The 20425-nt window shown below is 46.2% G+C and overlaps 1 protein-coding gene across 1 annotated transcript in view; it reads right to left on the bottom strand.

The window, feature by feature from the left end:
• Window positions 1–5955: 5955 nt before the first annotated feature.
• The window catches only part of SCIN (scinderin), a 46481-nt gene continuing 32011 nt past the window's right edge, over window positions 5956–20425 (bottom strand). Inside the window, exons 5-16 of the mRNA XM_086467603.1 lie at window positions 19904–19996; window positions 17284–17416; window positions 15393–15481; window positions 14982–15197; window positions 13740–13861; window positions 13463–13553; window positions 10895–11065; window positions 10221–10398; window positions 9585–9706; window positions 7785–7862; window positions 6997–7057; window positions 5956–6089 (exon numbers count right to left, since the gene is read on the bottom strand). Coding sequence (XP_086323729.1) covers window positions 5956–6089; window positions 6997–7057; window positions 7785–7862; window positions 9585–9706; window positions 10221–10398; window positions 10895–11065; window positions 13463–13553; window positions 13740–13861; window positions 14982–15197; window positions 15393–15481; window positions 17284–17416; window positions 19904–19996 — 1488 coding nt within the window. The remainder of the gene's footprint in view (window positions 6090–6996; window positions 7058–7784; window positions 7863–9584; window positions 9707–10220; window positions 10399–10894; window positions 11066–13462; window positions 13554–13739; window positions 13862–14981; window positions 15198–15392; window positions 15482–17283; window positions 17417–19903; window positions 19997–20425) is intronic.

Here is a 20425-nt window from a genome sequence, read left to right as displayed (position 1 = left end):
TCATTAACGATGCGCCCCGGGGACGTGGGATCCTTCCCAAAGATGTCCGCCTGCACGTTGCAATCAACAAATATTTATAGATTAAATTCATACATATTCAGTCTATACAATGCATATTCATTATCATTCTCTCGATGATTGGTTCTTCTCCCTTCTGATGCAAATTAGCGCGCAGCCTCTGTCGTAGTCTTCTATTGTTATCTTTTGAGTAGGGGGTATAATTTGGGTAGGTGGTCCGTGAGTCGGAGGTCTCGACCACTCCTCGAATTGACCATGTTTGGTCAAGGAACATGTCCTGGGCTCGTAGGCTCTTGGCTCGTACCTGCTTCGGTCATGATTCAAAGATTGTACACAATGGGCACCATAATAAATCCCGTCTTGCAGACATCTTGGACTATAACATATTATCCTTGTTTCTAACGACTAACGGGTTATTGATTAATGAACACCTTGGGTCTGGAATTTTACAGGGGTACGCCAGCAGCATTGGCAATACAGATTTTACTTTATATTTGATCACTTATTCCATTTGAGACTTATTTTCCCAATATAATCATTAGTCTTTCCTACTAATATCCACTGATTAGAATTCTTGATATTCAAATCAAGATGGGAAAAGTAAGAGGATTTCTAAGCAGTATCCTAAAATCCTAAATCTGGTGATTTCTGCAACAAGCTGAGCTGGCTCCAGCCCCTTCCCTGCCGCCCCAATGCCACCGTTGGTGGAGCTGCACCCATGCTGCAGCGAGACATCGCCCTTGTCGTCCGATCTTGCTCGGAGCGAGTCCGTGCAGCTTGGCACTCGTAGCCCTGGCAGCTGTCGGGATCATGAGCATTCCTGCAAGATGACAGTTTGCTGCTTTAAATACGGGACAAATTCCCATCCCCTTTCCTCGCTCAATCTTAAAACGATCACTTGGAGCTTCGGGAATTCCCACGTGGGACACGCAGCGGGTGCTGGAGCGCATCTGCCAAGGCTAGGATGGGGCAGAGGCTGGCAACAGCAAGTGTGCGAGATACCTACTGTTGTCTGGGACTACCTAGCAAGAGAGTAGAGGATTGTTAGAGTGGGCTTCTTACCTGTCGTCCTGCTGTTAAGACATTCCCTGCCACTCCTGTCTCTTCTCCCTGCTAAAACAGCCCACTCCTCGCCCAAGTCCAGTAGGAGAGCAGCTGGTTAGTGGTGGGAAGGACAGCAATCGTTGGCATCAACCTACAGCCCCGCTCAGCTGGTGAAATGGGGACTCGGCTGGGCTTCCGTGCCTGTTACAGGAAACCTGTGACCTTTCTGAGCCACCTCGGTAAAAATCTAAGCCCGGAGGGAAATTTATTTGAGGTTCCTCCTAGCAATGGTCTGTTTTAATGAGGATGGTTGCTGCAGCTGGTTCTTCTGTAGGAAGGGCATCAGACAAGGCACAGCACGGTGAACCGTCAGGTAGATGATGTTAAAATCACCTGACTGCATTCAGCCTTGATGTTAATGTTGCCGACCGCCGTCCAGTCGCCCCGAGTCACCTCTGTGACATCTGTTAAAGAGCAGCTGGGAGAGCTCTGCTCTTCTAGCGCTGGCCAAGAGGCTTTGTTAGAATAATCAAAGCATTGTTGCTGTCTAGAGACGTGCCCGTCTCTAGGCCTAGGACACCGCGCAGGTGGCCCCAGCCTCGCTGCTTGCTTTGCTGACACGTTCCCAGAGAGCCGTTGCATGTCCCTTCGCTGGCCCTACTTGCCCCTGTCCAGGTGGTTCTCTGAGCGAACGGTCTGTAGTCTACCGAACAATGAAAATTGATGTTTTCACTGGATGCTTTGATTTCATGTGCGTGGAGGTGTGCGTTTCACTGCTGACTCACGAGACGTGGTGGTACAAGGTCCAGTCTTGTGGAGCTCAGTACGCTCCTAGCATCCTTTTGGGGAGAGAGCACTTGCAGGATGGAAGTGTGGATGTGTTTAGGAAGGAGCTTGGTAGAGGCTGATTCCCCTTCTATCTGCTCCCCTGGAATACCTCAGTTTGCTATTATTTAGAAGAAAAATGAAAATCAGCTTATGTGCTCTGTAGGGACAGATTCTGTTGTTTTGGTTTTTTTTCTCCTGTACTGCAAACATGCTTTACTGTCAAGAGGAAAATGACAGGGAGAAGGGCCAGAGCAGTTACGGACTGATGGCATGGTGGGCCTCCCAGTTCCCGTTGGTCTGCCCTTCTGCCTCTTCCACTGTGGGAAGTTTAATTGAAGTGAGTGTTGTTTATTGATTTTTAGCATAAGGTAACGTGTTAATAGTCAGAGAAGGTCAAAGTAACTTTAGGCCAGTCTAGGGAGGACGTCATGAGGCATTAAGGATGTGCAGTGGATTAAAGATCTGATTTTTCAATGAAATCAGAACTTCCTTTGATTTTAGCAGCAACAGTCCCAGCCGTAAGAAGGGAAAAGTGTACTTTACAGACAAAATTAGTGCCTTTAAAAAGGAAAAAGCAAGGATTTGGAAAGTCAGCACTATATTAAAGTATTACCTAACTCTGGTTTTAGGAGATAATAGTGTTTTCATCTTAAATACTTCCATTTGGCTCCATCAAGACATAAAGGCACAACTTCAGCGGGATGCTGAGCAAACAACTGCATTCTAAAGGCAAGTTTGAAGGTTTCTTTCAAACTTTCCTGTAGAGAAGTGGACTCTGACGAGCAACTTCAGTCCAGGGAAAATAATAGGCTTGTTTGAGCTTTTTTTTTTTTTAGCCTTTTTAGATCCACTGAAAATGAAGCCCACAAGAAGATCAGAAAGGTTATAACAAGAAGTGTTCCTGTAGCCTGTAGAGATGTCTGAGAGCACCTTGTGCTCTAGTCCAGTGAGCAAAGTGTTTTCTGCATGATTCCATAGTTCTCCCGTGAGGGACAGGACCACAATCTCATTTTCTGGTCGTTGCAGGTGAAGCCCGTGTGAGGCTGAACTGGCAAGAGACCAAACTGCTCAGCTGGATTTAGCTACATTTAAGGTCGTTTACGGCAGACCTGGTGCAGCGCTACGTGCTCCGGTCAGAGTGGACGTTTAGAGCGGGGATTCCAGAGGCTGGCTCAGCTCCTCTCCTAGTTACACTTGAAGGTTATGCTGTTTTACACGAACTACCAATGCTCTGCAGCAGTGTGATGTCCTGTGGCTGTAAGGATTCCTAACAGCTTTCTGCTGCAATGAAATTCTGTAAAACAGAGGTGAAAAACGACGCTGTGTTTGCAACCAGTAGAACACAGGACAGCTTGCCCTTTGGTAGCACGATGAAACTGCCAACTCAGGGTCTCGTTTTGCCGCTACAGAGTGAACATCCTACTACTGTGTGCTGATAATGCAAGATATAGATTCTTCGTGACTGAACTGGCTTCTATGTATCTGCCCGATTTTTCTATTTATTCTGAAAACAAGGCAGACAGGTTTCCTATGTGATGTCATAAAGTGCTGAAGTATTTTCTTGAAAACTGCTTAACTGTTAATATTTCCAAGCGCTCGCAGTCCATCCTGTCTGTCCTCCCTCCCTCTCTCTTCTTCAGAGAGAGAAAGAAATGCATCTTTGTGCACGTATATGCATGAAAGACAAACTTCCTCGCTGGCGAGTAAACCCCGGCGCAATGTTGCCGGCAGCTGTTGTCCTTAGAGCCCAGCTGAGAACACTGCTCTGTTATGAGCTCTCAGTGCTCTTCCCAACATCAGTCATCAATGTGCCAGGACAATGGATTGTAAAACCCGGGCCACAAAAGCTCCTCTGTCTTGGTCAAGGGAACTGAAAAGAAGCTTTCACAGCGAGCAGAACACGCTGGCAGACTGTGCCAGTTCAGAGCCCCCAGTGTTCCCGAAGTTGTTTCTGTACAAGGAGGGCAAATCTTGTGCAATCCTTGGTTCAGAAGCTACTATAACTGTTATTTTTTAAAAAAATGAGAAGAATCTTATGTATGTGTTGAAGACAACCATCAGGGAACTACAGGCATCTCCGTGGCTGCCTGAAGCGCAGTAGCTGAGGCGCTGAGAAGGCCTTTGCGCTCCTTCCAGCCGGAGCAGGACAGCTCCTCACCGACTCTCACAAATAAAAGGCAAGGCCTAGCCTTTCAAAACAAACATACACCTCTTTTTTTAGACAACAGCCATTCCTACAGGCAATCCTTTTTGCCAGCAGAAAGTTACGAAGCCAAAGAGTTTGACAACAACAATGGTGGTTTTTCTTAAAGATGGAATCGGAAGCTCATGAGCAACCAGGTCATTGGATTCCGCTGGGGTTTGCAACTTGTTGACCCTCCATGGGGTAAAATGGCACCAAAGGAGAAACAACTTCTCACTGCATCGTCCCTCTACAAAGGAAGGGTTTTTAGGGAGTTTTGCTGGACGTCAGTGGAAGCACTGAGCAACAACACGTCAGAGAGAGGAAGATCAGCTTGGCACAGAGAACACTGGTTTTTTTGGTAATTTTATTTTAAATGGAATTGCATTCAGATACAGCCCAGTTACATTAGCAGAGACTTAAACAAGTGTTTCAAGCTAACAGCCTCCTACAGTCAATCTCTTAGCGTCACAGGTCTTTTGTCAGTGATACTGATTACGAGCTCAGACTAAATTCATTCTGTGGCATCACCCAGATCCAAAATCACAATCATGTTAAAAAAAAAAAAGTACAAAAATGCCTAAAATCTCACTTTCCAACCTAACTGATAAGAATAATAAACCCGTTGAAATGCCGTCATTAAAAAGCCACCTCGACATGATTTACAGCTGTACAAGCTGTTGTTTAAAACAGGCACCGTAGGGTAAGGGATCAAAGCAGTGCTAAACATTTGAAGCAGAATTTTTCCCACTGCCCTTACCTAGATTTTTCTGGCTAAATGACAAGTAAAAAACACTTTGAAAATGTACGCTTAAATTCACCAGAATAAAAAAAGCCCAAATAACGGTGAGAAAAGAGGAGGCCATACTCTATGGTGCGTACTCACACGCCAAATTCCCAGGATGTGACATGCTGCTGAAACAAGGGCTTTCCTTGAGCTTGATGTACTTGATATTTGGCTAAGACTTGCATAGAAAAGGAGTAGAAACACGTCCTGCACCTGACAAGGGGAGCAGTCTGCCCGCTGGAAAAGAAACGAGTAGTGCTGAGTAAGGCAACCGAGACAAAGTATGGCTTAAGTGCAATCTGGTTAAGGCAGAGTGCGTGTTTTTGAAGCCGTTACTTCTTCTGCTTCCACTTAAAAGCACTAGTGCGCTGGAATGCGCGCGAGAGCTTTGGTTAAAAAGACCTGGTGGAGCTGGAGGTGGTTCACAGAGATAAATCTGAAGAAATTCATCACCGTGAGCTAGACAGTCCTGCAAAAAAAAACTTTGTCGACTTCTTATTCTGACAGCCGTTCTGTCGGAAGCTCCAGGGATCCGTACTAACAAGGCAAACAAAGATGTTAGGCACAGAGCTTTCAAAATACCTGCCCCTTATTTGCCCATTCTGGATCAGGCAAAGATCTGAAATTTTACATGAGTGAGTGTGAGAATATTTTGGCCTAGTAACTAAATCACGTCCAGTCCTACTGTAGTATCAGTCTTTTATCAGGCCAGATTCTCCACAAGACTGTGCTGCCCTGAATCTAAAGGAATTTCTGTGGCATTAGTTTGGATTTTTAAGCGAAGGCAGAATTTGGCCCGTTTTAGCACGTTCAAATAAACCGATCCACAGCTTCTGGTTGATTAAATAAAGTATTGGTAGCACTTTCCATATTCTTGACCTGAAAAGCCCCACTCACCCCATTTGACCAGTTTACAATTATCATTCATCCTTTCCATCGCTAAGAATCTCTAGGTTATTCACAGAAATCTGTCAAAGCTCAGGAAAGTGTAACAGAAGATGCATCACATTGTTGCACAAGCTTATCCTTAACAATACTAGCCAGTAGCTGGGCTCTGATCATTCTTTGGCTTGAAGCTGGAGCTGCCTTGGATAGATCAGTTCTTCCATTTGTTGGGGTCCCAAGCCAGGAACCAGCCTGTGAACGTTGGGGGTTCGTGCCCCTGCTTCACGATGACGATGGGGGTCCCCTTGTCTCTGCCAGAAGGATCCGTTTCAATATAGCGTTTGGCTGAAAACAGAGAGGAAATCAAACATGGCATGTGTTAGTTCATTCCTTTGTTATAAAAAATACATGAAAAGCCCTAACAGAAGAAGCCAGGGCTGCTCTAATACCGTGTGCAATTACATTATTTCAAAGGCAATGAAATGATCAGGTAATTGCCGGCTTCTCCCGGCTGCCAGCGAAGGAATTTTCCCTCAAACAGAGCGATCCTTGCTCTGCTCAGTTCCTGGCCACACAGCTGGGGTTTGGCTCAGGAGGAGGAGGAGGAATTTGCTGGTGCTGTGCAGATGCACAAGCTTCATTCCCGTTTTTCCTCTGTAAAAGCCAGCGTGCTTTCCCCTGACATCACAGCGCCTGTCGCAAACACGGCCAGGGGAGCCTCGCCGCTCCCGGGAAACGGCTGCGAGCGTATCGAGCGGCTCAGCTACGTGAAGTCACACCAAAGATGACACGGGACTCTTTCAGGGAGGTGCAGTCCACGTGAGTTGTCTTGATTTGTTTCCTCCTCCAGATTGAACTCGGTGAAGGGCGGCGGTGTGAGGACTTGCGGGTTTGTGGGCGTTCCTTTGACTACATAGATGAGCGGAGGGTGCAGCTCAGTAGGTGTCTCCTTTTAAATTCCTTCCCTTTCCAGTGCAATGTCTGTTCATGGAGCTCTCTTTGAAAAGCTCTGCAGCCCAGAAATGCTGTCTTGGTTAATTTTACCCTTCATAAACTCACAGACAAGAAAGATACAACGAGTTTTTAAAGCACATTTAAAGGAGAAAATAATCTTCTCCAGGATTAAATCCTAATAAGCTCAGTAGCCCTTTTAAACACTGTAAACTAGATTTCTTCTACATCGTCTTTTTCACTTCTTTAAGTAATACCGATGCTTCTTCACCCAGAATTCTGCCAAATGGATTTGACGTACCAGATTTAACGGATTCCTGTCGCTCAGTTTCATTCGCATCCTTCCCAATCCAGACAAAAACCTGCGAACAGAGGAGAGACAGAGATAGCTCCCGTGTCGGTAGAAGGATGTTCTGTACAGCAGGTAACGTACAAACCAGCTGATTCCACCAGGAGAAATTATATCTGCTCTGAGAGGACTGCCGAGATACGCAGCTCCCACACACCACAACTGACGTTTTTTTCCCCTTGCGAGAGGCTGTAGCTCCATCCCCCAAAATCTCATCGCCCTGTTGACACTGGGAGGCCGGACCTTTACATACTCAAGGAAAGGAACTCTAATTACCTTTTCCATGGATCTCTTTTACGATCTGCCAAGGAAACGGCTCTTTAGGTGCAGGTGAAAACACTGAACAGGAGCCGTCCCTGGTTCGAGCAGGGTCTCGTGTTTGTCCGCTTCTCTAGAAAGACTTGGTGTAGGTGCTGCCTGCTGCTACATGGACTTGGTGGCTTTTGAATACCCTTTAAGCAATAACTTTCTTTTGTAAAATTAACAAATTTTAGTGATAAAAGTCAAGAGCAATTACTGAGGGTTTTAATGGGAATTGCCTGCCGTGGTCTCACATTAGGCTTGGAAATTGAACTGTGTATGTTCACACTAGCACATCATATAGCTCAAAAAATATAGCTCCCTCTGGTATACTGTAAAGGAACCAAAACCTCTTCCATTCCTCCCATCTTACGATCTAAGTGGTTAAGAATAAATTGTCCTTGTTACCACAAAACGCAGTGGTCAAGTGCCCAGCTTACCTGCTCCCAAGCATCCAGCAACATGACATCATCTTCAGCCAAATCCTCCTGAGTGAATTCTCCTGGGACCTCCTCAATCTAAAAAGGACATTATGTTTATTGTTTTTTTTTTTTTTTAACGATTTATCAAGGTATTTTGATTTTGCACAGACCAAAGATCATTTTTACAGGAGAAGTCCAGAAGCTGGTGTGCAGTTCCTTTTGCTCCTAAAGGGTCAAGCCCTAAACTGATCTGAGGAACGTGTCAAGGGAGTTTCACTGCAAGGAAACAGATCACCTAATTGCAGGTCCTATTAAATCAGCTCTCGGTTTGTCAGCAGTGCCAGGAGATCCTCAGGAGAGGCAGAGGTTTACACTGCGATTGTGACTAGTGTTAAGTCGGGACCGAGGTCTGCCAGGAGAAGACGGGGAAGTTTCTACAGAGCACCTTGTACCACGTCAGCTGATGCCAGCTGAGCTATTCCTGTCACTCACATTCAGTCCTAAGGAAAAGCAACTGCTTTGGCTTGCAGTGGGTGAGCTCGGTGATGAGGTACACACCCAAGCCAGCTTCCCAGTCCCTTGACAGGGGGGACATTACAGCTTGACTAGAGGATCAGTCCCCGAAGGAAAGGCAGAGTGCTTGCTTCTTCCAAGGGTGTGCAGGCAGACAGGAAGGCAGGTCAGTGTTATTCTCTATGAAGGAGAGAGAATTACGCAGCTCGTGGTCAGCCCTCTGCTTTGCAACGCCAAGGGTTTGGCTGCGCTTGGTCAGGCAGGAGCGCTAAAGGGACGGTAAGCAGATGGGGGGAAAGACATTCCTTTTCCCTGCCCTGTGTTCTGGTGGCCAGAAGGTCAGAGTGGTCTGACCTACCTCTGCTGGTGAGCTCTAACGGGGGGGGGGGGGACACGCTGTTCGTAGCGAAATGCTGGAGAAAGAGGGGATCTCACAGAATTTGGAGGGAATTTAAAATGAAAACCAAACAAGTGCATAGCTCCCAGCAGACTACGATAGAGGCTGGTTCCCATTACGGTATTTCACAGGAGTGTTTTAGAAGCTTGCTAGAGGAATAATACACTTTACTACTCTCATAAGGTTTTAAAGCCCTTATTAAAGGATCTGATTTGTTTTATCCCTCTCCAGATGAACGGGCCGTGCCTTAAGGAGGCTGCAGAGATAGCAGCCAGCTACGTCCCCTGCCTAAAACTCAGGGCACCCCTGCCAGACAGTGACACAGCGTTGCCCTCCCAGAACACGGTAAGTAATGAAGCCTGAATCACAGGCTTCATTACCGAGCGCACCGCTCTGGCTATTTCTGCCAAGGAAGTCAGTTTTCCTGCCTCCTTGAGCCCAGCCCAATACCTTAGAGGCATAATTACATGTCTTAAATCTCTGTGGAAAATTTCAGGCTGCTAGGGATTCTTGGCAAGGGCTCGGGACATTTCTTTTCCTCACCACCACCATCAAACACGTCAGGGGCAAGGCACTGACCTGCACTTTCTCGGCGAAATGAGAACAGTCTGGCCATGCTCTGCAAGAACACAATTGCTTTGGACTGGGCAAACGCCTTATCTTTTTGCAGCTGCAAGCCTCTAGTCCCAGGCTGGAGCAGGCTCTGCGTGCAAACCTCTGCACTATTCATTTTTCTGTCCGTCCTTTGCGTTTGGATTGATTTAAACCACCAAGCCTTAGGTCTCCAGTTCTTGCCAAGTACGACTAACTAAGCCAAATCTCCAAATTCACGTCATGTCTGCTGATTCCCAAGGCAAAATATACCAGAAAATATGTAATTAAACAGAAAGTATCCCTCATATACTCACAATAAATCTGCCAGTCTTATTAGAACAACCATACAGGCGAGGGGGATGATCTTCAGCCTTTGTCAAGAGTTGTGATGAAGTCTGATATTTTTTTTTACCTCCAAGTGCCTTCCAGAACTCCTCTGAAATACACAATACATAATTCATTCAGCAGCGGATTTAACATTTGAAGTTTTAGCTTGTTAGATACTGTTTCGAGAATCCCCAAACAATATCTTCTTTTCTGTCTCAAAGATGGGTGCATTTTCTGACAGCTCTTCCTGCGGTTTGTCAAAATACCAACAAAGAAATCACTGGCAGACCTAGAAGGAGCAATGCACCGTGTCTTCCTCCCCTCCTACATACTCTGGGTGAGAAAGGACCGCATTCCTCTGCAGCCCCTGCTACTGTCCTACAGACTTCCAGGGCATCGCACTGCTTGTGCATCAGCCAGTCCTCGACAGATCTCCACGGTAAAATGTCAGGTTGGATTTTCAAAGGGAGAGAGTGAGGAGACTCCTCTGCCTCTAAAATACTCATGATCACAATCATGTGATCACAAAACGTGACCACAACACCCAGTTAAGGCTGTGTTTCCCCCCAGTTAGGCTTTGTATTCTCAGTTGCCTGTCAGCTGCCACGTGGCCTGATGCTAACCAGGTTCGTGGCCTTCATCAACCTTAGCAGCCTGGCACTGGAGAACGCTGGCAAGGTATTGAGCCCCTTGTTCCTCTTCTTTGTTTGCTCCTTTTCCTACCCAGGTGTAGCCAGAGTTGTTTGGCAGTTTCAGAACAAAGACATCGTTGGAGTTCAGTGACGTCGCGTCAACGTCAACCTAGAACGAGAAAGAAGTTGGTTTAGTCTTGGTGTTTTCAAATAAGGTGGTCGCTATTTTGCACGTTTATATAAAAGGTGTAGGTAGAGACTGATCAGCTATGCTTTTCAGTTCTTCAATTTTCCCCTAGATTTATTCTGATATAAATTAAAGAAGAACTTGAGACAGGGAACTGACTTGAAGGGCAAAACTTAGGACTGTTTGGCAGTAGGAAAGACTGCCTCCTACGGGGTGCTGATTTCTTGTCTATTCCTTGTCAGCTGACTGTTTGCTACGCTTTTTCTTACAGTTTCCACTGAAAGATGCAGACTGGTTGCATCTTTCAGATGGAAAGTTCTTTTTGATGGATTAGATGGGCTGCTCACAGAGAGCAGTGGAGTTGGAGTTCGGCCTTCCTACCAGACGTGACTACCCAACAAGATCAGTCGGGGGAGGCTCGTGGCAGCTGCACCGTTGTCCGCGGGGAACAGTTGCTTTACTTCGCAGGGGACCTCACCTCCGCAATCCTGGTAATGGCTGCCAGGTTCCTGCGGATTTGGAAGAGCCGCGTGGGTGGAGCAGGTTTCTGACCTTCCCTCTTGGATGTCCCATCCTTGTAGACAATCAGGGGTTTGTTTTTGAAGAGGCTCAGTAAATGTGCAGGCTCTTTGCCTTGGCTAACTCGGATCTGGATGTACGTAAAGAAAGGCAGTAAAAGAAACAAAAGGAAACAGGTAGTTATTTTTGGTCTTTGTTGTACAGCACAGGGGACGTTAGCCAAGAATGAGAAGTGGCAAGCTGAGAAGATCGAAAAATATAGTTCCAGACACATTGAAGTGAGAGCATTTGTGAGGTTTTTTTTGTCAATCATGCTGACACAAAGACAAGATTCAAACTTCTAACATAATGTGTAGCTGATTAAAATGGCTGCTATCTACTGTAATAAGAAAATGACTCTTTTTCAAAAGAACTGTCATTTTATAGTTTTATAGGTGACTAAATTCCCCTGAAAACCTCTCTTGGAAGTTTAGGTGCCCTGTATTTAAGCAGAAGAGAATGATTACTCATCCTGTTCGTTATTTCTATGTGTATTTTACCTGCAAGAGGATGAAAAAGATGAGCATAAATCTATCTTGCAGAGGGTGACATGGATGACAAAGATGAACTTCCGTTACAGATGCAAAAGACGTTATTGCAGCCTCAAGAAAGCACTGAGCTACGAAGAACAACTATTTTTAGGCTAATGCGTGATAAAAGTTACTTGTATACACCCGCTTGTTCCTCCTTTATAACAGCACCACCCGCCAAGGTGGAGGGCTGCGACTCCCCGCCTTTCACTCCCCGGAAAGAAAGGGGGGAAAAGGGAACGAGGCAGGTGCGAAGCCAGCGGAGGAGGAGGAGGAGCGGAGTGCCCCAGCCCTTCAGCCCTGCCCGGGGAGGCTCGGGGCAGCTGGGGCAGCGGTGGTGGTGCTGGGCAGCAGGGGCTTTTGCTTATCTCACCGCTGGATACACTGGTACAGCTCCCTGACAAGGATGCCCTGGGACACGTGTACTTGTTGTGCCAAACCGCGGCAGGATTTTACAAATGCTAAAAAAAAAAACCCCTAAACACAGAAAAAAAACCCCAAACAACTGCTGAGGGAAACCTAGTCCTGCAAAACAAATAGGGGAACGGCTTTTGAATAGTCATTTGTACTGCGGTGCCATCTAGTGACCACAAAATAGTACAGTTAAACCTTTCAAACCATGCTAGCACAGACGGTAAGCACGGGTAATACGTTCTAGGTAGCCATGTGCATCCATATATGCATATATGCGTATGGGTGTGTATATATACACACGCACATACACACACATGCATGTATTCCTAAATTCATTGCAGGCTAAAAGCACTTTTAAGTGTCATGTCCGTTGCAGTGAGATGGATCTGCTTCAGCTTTAATAAAAAGGCTTTTTTAAGCACATTATTCTTGCAGCTGTTAGTAGCGATATTATTATTGCTTAGTGTTAGTGTGGGCCTTAGGTATGAGGCAGGACCATACTGTGCTGAGCTCTGTCCAAATATAGAACATGTGTTAGAAATATTTCAAGGAGAAATTACCCAGAAGCATTCTAATCCTTCCTTAATATAATTTCAATCATAACTCATGACTGATTAACACCTAAAAGTATGGTCTTGCCATCTAAATTAACGGTGGGTGGGGGAAGCCCTCTACTTTAGTAATTAAGAAATGGGAAGCACAGAATTATCTCCTGCTGCTTAGAAAACCTCTGCCTGTCCCTAGTCACCTTCCAGCTCTGGCCTTTCTGTGAAAAGTGGAGACCTCTCACCTCTCCCCCACCCACCCACCACCCCTCACTAGTGATGAAAGGAGAGCACACGCCCTAGTCACGCCAGGACTAGCTTATCTCCTCACGGCTTTTGGCTGCCAGGGCCCTGCGCCTCGCCTTGCACACCCCGTTCCTGCAAGTGAGGGTGTGTATCCTGCCTCCACGGAAGCGCTACGGGTCGGGAAGACCCAAGCTCTGCTCCTCACTAAGGGCAGGGACGAGCCAGACGCCGTGGCACAGTTCTGGCAGGCTCTTCTCTTCTGCCTGTCGCGTGGCTTTCAGGTCTCCCAGTTCTGGCCCTCTAGAAGGCAGGTGTCTTGTCTGGGCTAAACATTGCGGCTTCCTACACAATCGAAAGGAGACGGGGGAGGTCACACAGGGCTGTCGCCCTGTCACACGCCTGCTTCGGAGGGAGCTGCCCTGGGAGGATCTTCCCATCGGGTCTCTGCTGACCACGGACAGTCTGTAAGGCTAGGCAGGGCTGAAACCTGATTTTGAGGCGGTGAAAGTCAAAGGAAAGAAAAGGCCGTCTGAGGTTGTGTTACACCCGTGTTGTTTCGGACATCCACATTCAGAAGGGATGATTCAGGTGGGAAACCTCCAGTGACTGTAAAAGGAGCCCATGGTGCTTGGGTCGATACAGACCACGAGCAGCTGATATTCCCAGGCTTCAAACGCTACCTCTGCCTTCCAGTTCTCATTGAAACTTGCGTATGTTGCATTCTCTGTTGAATTTTAGCTGAAAGACACCAACCTGCACAGCCTGACCGTTCAATAACTGATCCAGCTGAACAGTCAGAAACGCAGACGCAGTCAGTTCATCTTTTGTCGTACGGGCTCCTTGCCTGAACGAAAAACAAGGAGAAAGCCAATAGTAAAGTCCAGTCTCAAAACAACCCAGAGTTTACATCGCACAACAAAGGCAGAGTAAACAACCTGGCATTTACACGTGGTTCTACTCAAAAGGACGTAAAGTCAGCACAAAATAATATCCACATGCTGGAGGTCTGGGCAAAGCCGACCAGACGTACCACGTGTAGATGATCTGCCCTTTAGGGTAAGTGTAGAGGATAATGTAGCAGTCACCACCGTAGAACTGTCCGTACGTCTCGGGTCCCACAGGAACTCTGCCACTGCTTTCCACACGCCAGATCTGGGGAAACAGAGAAATCACTGGAGAGTGCTGAACTCCATCCTGAGACTCTTCAAGCAGCAGTTTATTGTGTCATCCCTTGAGTGACGTTTGCTTCTGTTCCCAAGTGTTACGGAACAGAACCAGGAAGGATTCTTCATCAAAGTAGACAGACATGCCCACTGAACGAGTGAATAATGACCATCGACAAGCCACTGCACTGCACTTTTCTTTGTCTTGATGCTCGCCTCATAGCCCTACGTTGACCTTACTTGCTTAACATCTGAAGACGATGGTATGACACGAATGGCACAACGTTATGATTCATCACAGAACTATCGTTTCATTTGGGCGAGGCACGCCGTGGTTAGATAACAGCCAGGCAGATGTTTTCCTATTGGATTCACTACAGCCCCGTTCAGTTAACAACTGCTCTCCAAAACCAAACTGCTCCAATTATACAGCAAAAAATGCTTCCGATCTGAGCTGCTTCGGCTCGAGCCTACGGACCGTGCCGAGCATGAGGTTAGAAACCTAGAAAATCTACCGATGAGACTGGAGGTATTTATCTCTTCTTTTTCTTCCAGAATGCCAACGTGCAGACCTGCATTCAACAGGCTGTGTTGGTACAATCCCACACCAGCCCTGTGTGTCCAAAGATATTCCTGCAGTGGGATGTGGATCTAGAAAGGCTGTACAGTCGTCTTTTTTCTCTCCAAATCCAGGCTGAGAGACACACTAGGGACAAAGAAGGTTCCTCTAGAAAGCAGACTGGATACCTACCTTGAAGGAATTTCTGACTCCAAGGGCAAGTTTTTCCTATTCCAGATTTCAAGCTGATGTGAGCTAAAAGCTTTTTCTTTAGGCTAAGAATCATCTTTAAAAGGGATTGTGTAGAAGGGGAAATTATTCCTGCCGTTTGATTTCTATGGATGACTGGTACAGCATCTTTCATAAGCACCAAAGAAACAGGACCCAGCTGACGAAGAGGTTCACTCTCTACTGCAAAGTACCTTCTCTGATGGTAGAAGTTAACACCGCCACTACTGTAGTTACTCTACACAACAGTTTAAACGGCAAAACACAAGTAACAGAGTACAGCAGGTCGCTGGGATGCAATTGAATACACCACAAAAATTACCTCTACTTTTCCTGAACCGTCATCTACCATGTTATGCTGGGCAGCCATTTGTGGAGACTCGTGTAACTTGGTAGCATCAAATTCAATCTGCTCAATTTTAGCCACTCTCTCGGTGACATACACTTTGCCAAAGCCATCACTTTGGTCTTTATCTTTCCAGTCTTTGAAAAACTGTTTGAAAATTGGCGTTTCACCTCCTTCGGGAAGGACTTGAATCTGAAATGAAGCAAGACACATGAAATGGAAGGAAACCAAAACTGACACAGTTACTTGAACAGAAGCTTTTCTGAATTATCTGTTAGCGAAATATTGCCCTTATTGACTTGTAAGTCCTTAAAAATATTTTTTTTGCTGATTTAAACCCAGTCTTTAACAGAGCTCTCGTGGTGTCATCTCAGAAACAGATCGCACCTGTGTGTTGGCAGGATAATTCATCTGCTGGACGAACTGCTCAGCATTCTTCATGGCAGCCTTTCTCTCTTGCGGGTTAGCATCTTTGCCTGGTTAAAACAGAAGGATAACGATGCATGGGCAAGGGCAATGAGCTCACAGGTCCTGCAAAAACAAGACATCCTTGAGCCACGTTCTCTTTGACGTCGCTCTTGCCTCCGCCTCGAACAAACAGAAATGCTGAACGTAACAGGAGCAATTCACACAAAATTGAATGGGCAAAACAGCACCTCAGTGGCTTTGAAAACTGTTAAAATAAAAAAAAAAAAAGAAGAAGGGAGGGGGGGCATTTTGTTTTTTGCTTAGTGTGTGTGTTTCTTTCAAAAAAAATGCTCTTCGTAATACCTGCTTGGTTCAAGGTACGAGAACACTGTGGCTCTTTTCTCTGAATCCCCCCCTTGCTGCAACGTGGTAAACAAAGCTGCTGTCCAGAACTGCCCTCCCTTCCTTCAGGCACCACCACGGTCCCAGTAAAAGAAGCTCCCGTTCCATCTGTGCGGTTCACCACCACCCTTCCCCACCCACCGCTCCTTGTTCAGCCCTGCTCAGTGTCAGACACCTCTGAAAGCGGGAGGACACCGTGTGCCAGGCGCGGGTCCCAGCTGGCTGTCACTGACTATACTCCAAAGACCTCTTAGTCTAATAAGATGCTCTGATAAGCAATTTTATTGTATTCCATTTCGAATGAGGCTCTTAGCATTCACACTCCTCAGCTTGGTGGCTTGATTTCCAGCGGAGATGGTAACTGCAGCCTCCCAGTGCAGGGGTGAGACTCACAGACTAACGGGGGTTTTCCACACATTATTGTGACCCACAGCAGCAAAGGGAGGACACGGAGAGGAGCACGTAGGGCCACATTCACAGCACTTAAATTATATATTAATGCCTGATCCTATTGGCTCAGTTCTTCTAGGAGCGGGCAAGTGGAGAGGGAAAATGAGGAATCAGGGGGCAGGTAGAGCTCAGGCCACCTGAGCGCAGCGCTCCCCAAACGCCCTCTTTGAAGGGACGCTTCCCTAACTGCAAATGAAATATTCCAGCAAACAGTTTACAGTGACTGACTTCAGCAGTCTGGCTACTGCATCAATTCATTATTTGGTACTGCTCACGGTGGGGAAAAAAAAATGCAAATGCCACAGAATAGGTAACACGCTGCCTCGGGCAAAAAAAAAAAAAAGGAGATACTCAGCACTGGATGGGATGGCAGCACCACGACAATCCAGCGACAGGGTGCCCAGCCCGAATTCCCCAGTAGCAGTATTCTCCTGGGAAATGTTCAGCCAAAGCAACTGCAGACACTCTTACAAGCACTGATGATGCTATGGAGAAATATTCACAAGAAAAAAAAAGAAGCATCAAAGTATTTGCAAGCTCATGTTTTTAGTTGGTGCCTGGGACACTCATCTCTCAGTTTCACACCTCTGTGGAGTAATGTATGGAAATACTGTATGGATTATATCATGGATATTGTATCTACTCATTATCAAACCATCAGCATCCAGATTTTGTCCCAGAAGACAGGGATTTGATGGCAATATGCAAAACCTGTAGGATTCTTTATGTTTGCTCCATAATTGCAATTAATTTAAAAAATTTAAATTTTGCTTAAATTGCATTTAAGCACCCAAAGCTGACAGATGCCTCAAAACCAGCCAGGATCCATACACAGGACTTGGTCTTGAGGCCCTTACTCACGTGAGCAATTCTTGTCCTTTGCCCGCCCCAAGAAGAACAGTGTGCAGGGCACCGTGCCCAGCCAGTATGAAATTCTTGCTGGTGCCCCAAGGGTGTGCGTCGACTCCTTCGACGTGTCTGGGCAGCTTCTGCATTCGCGACAGAAGCGACCTCTTACCTTTCCACACAAAAATCTTCCTTGCGGCACCGTTGTCCAAAATGAAGCACTCCTCAGAGAGAAGCATAGCCATGGAGAAGGGGTTTTCCTCTGCTACCACGGACACCTTCATGGATCCACTCGCATCTGACACCTAAGAAAGCAATCGCTTCAAATTTAGCTCGACTCTGGCTTTTATAACCAAATCTATTTGTGCTCCCAAAATTACTGTAACAATCAGTCGCCATTCCTATGTCAATGGCTGTATGGAATTTGTGTGCTGCTGGAAAGCGAGGCAGGCTAATGATTCGTGTTGTTTAATTTTACATCCTGTGCTGGTTTTGGCTGGGGTAGAGTTAATTTTCTTCGTAGTCGCTAGTATGGGGCTGTGTTTTGGCTTAAACCACGGCAAACCAACAGAGGGAGATGTAGTGTTAATTTTAGTGAGTCTGTTGGATCCCTGCCTCACAAGTTCTTAAAATAAATCCGTTCCTCTTCCGCTTTCAATTCAACTGCTCATCCAGTGAACACCTCACAGTTAAAAATCCCTATTTTCTTCAGCCCAGCAGCTGGACTGGTGCAGTCCCTAGATGTCACCTTCTGCCACCAAACGACCCGCACTGAAGCCAAAGGTACGCGTACGTGCTGAACAAGAGCATTTGAAATCGTAACACAATAGTCCTACACTGATATTAGCAAGTGAAATACCTACATTTATCACCTTCAATTGGGAACTGCCATGTAAAACACGTTGCAGAATCTGCTTTGTAATCTCTACCACCACTGCAAGTTCATTTAGACCTTTGCAACCGTTTCAAATTCACTCCTGCATGGCTGAGAAGACCAAAGAAGTTATTACTGTTGTGGCTTCCAATTTTCTAGCAGTCTTTATTTCCTTTTATAATTAGAAATTAATTATAAATACTGTTATATTGTATATTATGGAAGCACAAGATGGAAATTGCCACTGCAAACAACAAGTAAAAATCAGCTCTTAGACCTACTGTGAGGGCTCACTGTGGACCCATCTCCTGCCTTTGACACTCACTGCTATATTGCAGCACGTTCAAATGTAGCTAACAGACCTCCACTAGCAGGACCCGGGTACTCAGAGGAATTTATTAGATATCCACAGAGTTTTCTGAGCGTTCTTAGCATTCCAAAATTCACTGCAAGCCCTTTTCTCTTCTCTACAGCAATGGTCCTGATCATACACGCAGGCCTTTTTTTTCTTCTTTTTTTTTTTTTTTCCTAAAACCCTGCTATAAAGTTAAGTACGTGCCAGAATTTTTGGCAAGGACGGAGTGATGGATGGGAACCAAGCACAGCACATAGACAACAAGGAGTGCAAGTGGCCTTGTAACCACCGATCACCCCATACAGGCTCCTCGTAAGCCCCAGCCACGCCTGGGGCAGGGGAAGGATCCTGTCAGGGGGAGAGGTGGCTCCATCCTGCTGTGGTCTGTGGGATGGAGGAGCTGCAGAGGGAGAGGCTCATCCTCTCTCACACTTCACAGCAGCTTGAAAGCCACTGTAGATGGCACCGAAAAGGTCACACACGCGGGGACCCAGCAGCACTTAGTGCTGCCGGAGCGTTGCCGCTCGTTGAGCAAACCCTGCTTGTCAGTGACTACGGGGAAGGGAAGGGAGTGCCTGGTGTGCCCGTGAAAGAAGCTTTTCTGTCGCAGGAGGCCACCTCATTGCATGAGCCAGAGCACAAAGTGCTGAAGAGAAAGGTCCAGCTCACCATGCTAGTGAGAGCTTGTGAATAAAAACACTCTTTTAAATAATCTTTTTTTTTTATTGGGAGGGGGGAGGATGCAGTCTTTTCTAGATTTCATTAAAAACATCCCCCTTTTCCAAATACTTTCTCACTTCTTTTCTCAAGTGGGAGAAGACAAAAGAAAGAGGAGCTGGAGGGAGGAAAGGAAGAGAGAAAATACTTTGGTTTGTTACAGAAGAAGGAATAGTTGTGTAGCCTTGTAAACAGGCAAGGTGCTCTTAGTGTGAAGGGTGAGTTCCCTGCCTAGTCTAAGAAAGAGCGGTTTGCCCAGCACTACGTGAGGAAAAACCATAAGTTCACCGAAGGTAATCATAAAACTCCTGCTGATAAAAATGGAGTAAATATTTATTCCATTTTGTTATAGGTAATTCTTCTGGCAGCGGCACTGTCCCAGTCAGCATTAAGCCATTGCAGGTGAGGAAGGAGGAAAAGGGCATTGCAAAAGAAAGGAGTTTTGCCTTCAGATTCCTTGGATTTATCTACAAAATATAACTGTGCACCTCTCAAACTCTGCTAAGAATAACGAAATCCTCTATGACTACTAAAACTCTGACTGTTATAATCAAAAAGACAGAAAATACAGTTTGATTTAAGACCAGTTAAATCTTCTTTGACCTGCACTGAGTGGTTCATAGGCCATGCTCACCTTGTTCCCTCAGCAAACAGGACTGTAATCCGTTTTTTCCCTCAAATTACCTGGGCTGCCTTGATTCACATCCTTCAAGAAACTTGTCCATGGGCTGCAAACCAACTAACACAACTGCAGTTCTGTAACTGAAGCCAGAACTCCATGTATGAGGGCAGTACGTGCATGAACACCGTGCAGCGTACCCAACTAACAAAAATAACCCAACTCACCATATAGAGTTTAGCGCTTCTCCTGTTCGTAATATCGGCCAGTTCGTCATCATCAGCACCGCACTCGGGAAGCGCTGGCTTGCTCCCTAAAACCTGCACCGCAAGAGAAGAGCAAAGTCAATGCAGAGAGAGCAGGTTCTGCAGCACAAACCCCTGAACGTTGTAATGTGTTGTCCCAGCAAGCGCTTGATCGGGATCATCTTTACCCGTAACCCAGCCTGAACCCAAACTCCTGGGTGACTCGTGCACAAACGTACGGGTAGGTTTAAATAACTGTGTGACATCTCCAGCAGCTTGAGATCCACACGGCTGTCTTCCCTGGAAGCCAACTGGCTGGTCATCTATAGACTAGGGTAGGAAATGGTATGGAGGAAAAAGGATACGTACACACACACAGGACGGAGAGGTTTACGTGCTCCTGCTCCGTGTGTGTGTTTCTACGTCTGTCTGCCTTTCTTCCTCCCAGTAACTCCCAAACTGTCGGCAAAAAAGTCTTACACTTAAGACTTTAAGACTTACAGT

Source organism: Leptosomus discolor, chromosome 7, assembly GCF_034619465.1.
Source record: "Leptosomus discolor isolate bLepDis1 chromosome 7, bLepDis1.hap2, whole genome shotgun sequence".
Classification (NCBI taxonomy): domain Eukaryota; kingdom Metazoa; phylum Chordata; class Aves; order Leptosomiformes; family Leptosomidae; genus Leptosomus; species Leptosomus discolor.
Note: the sequence above shows the minus strand (reverse complement) of the source record. Positions and strands in the feature narration are given on the sequence as shown.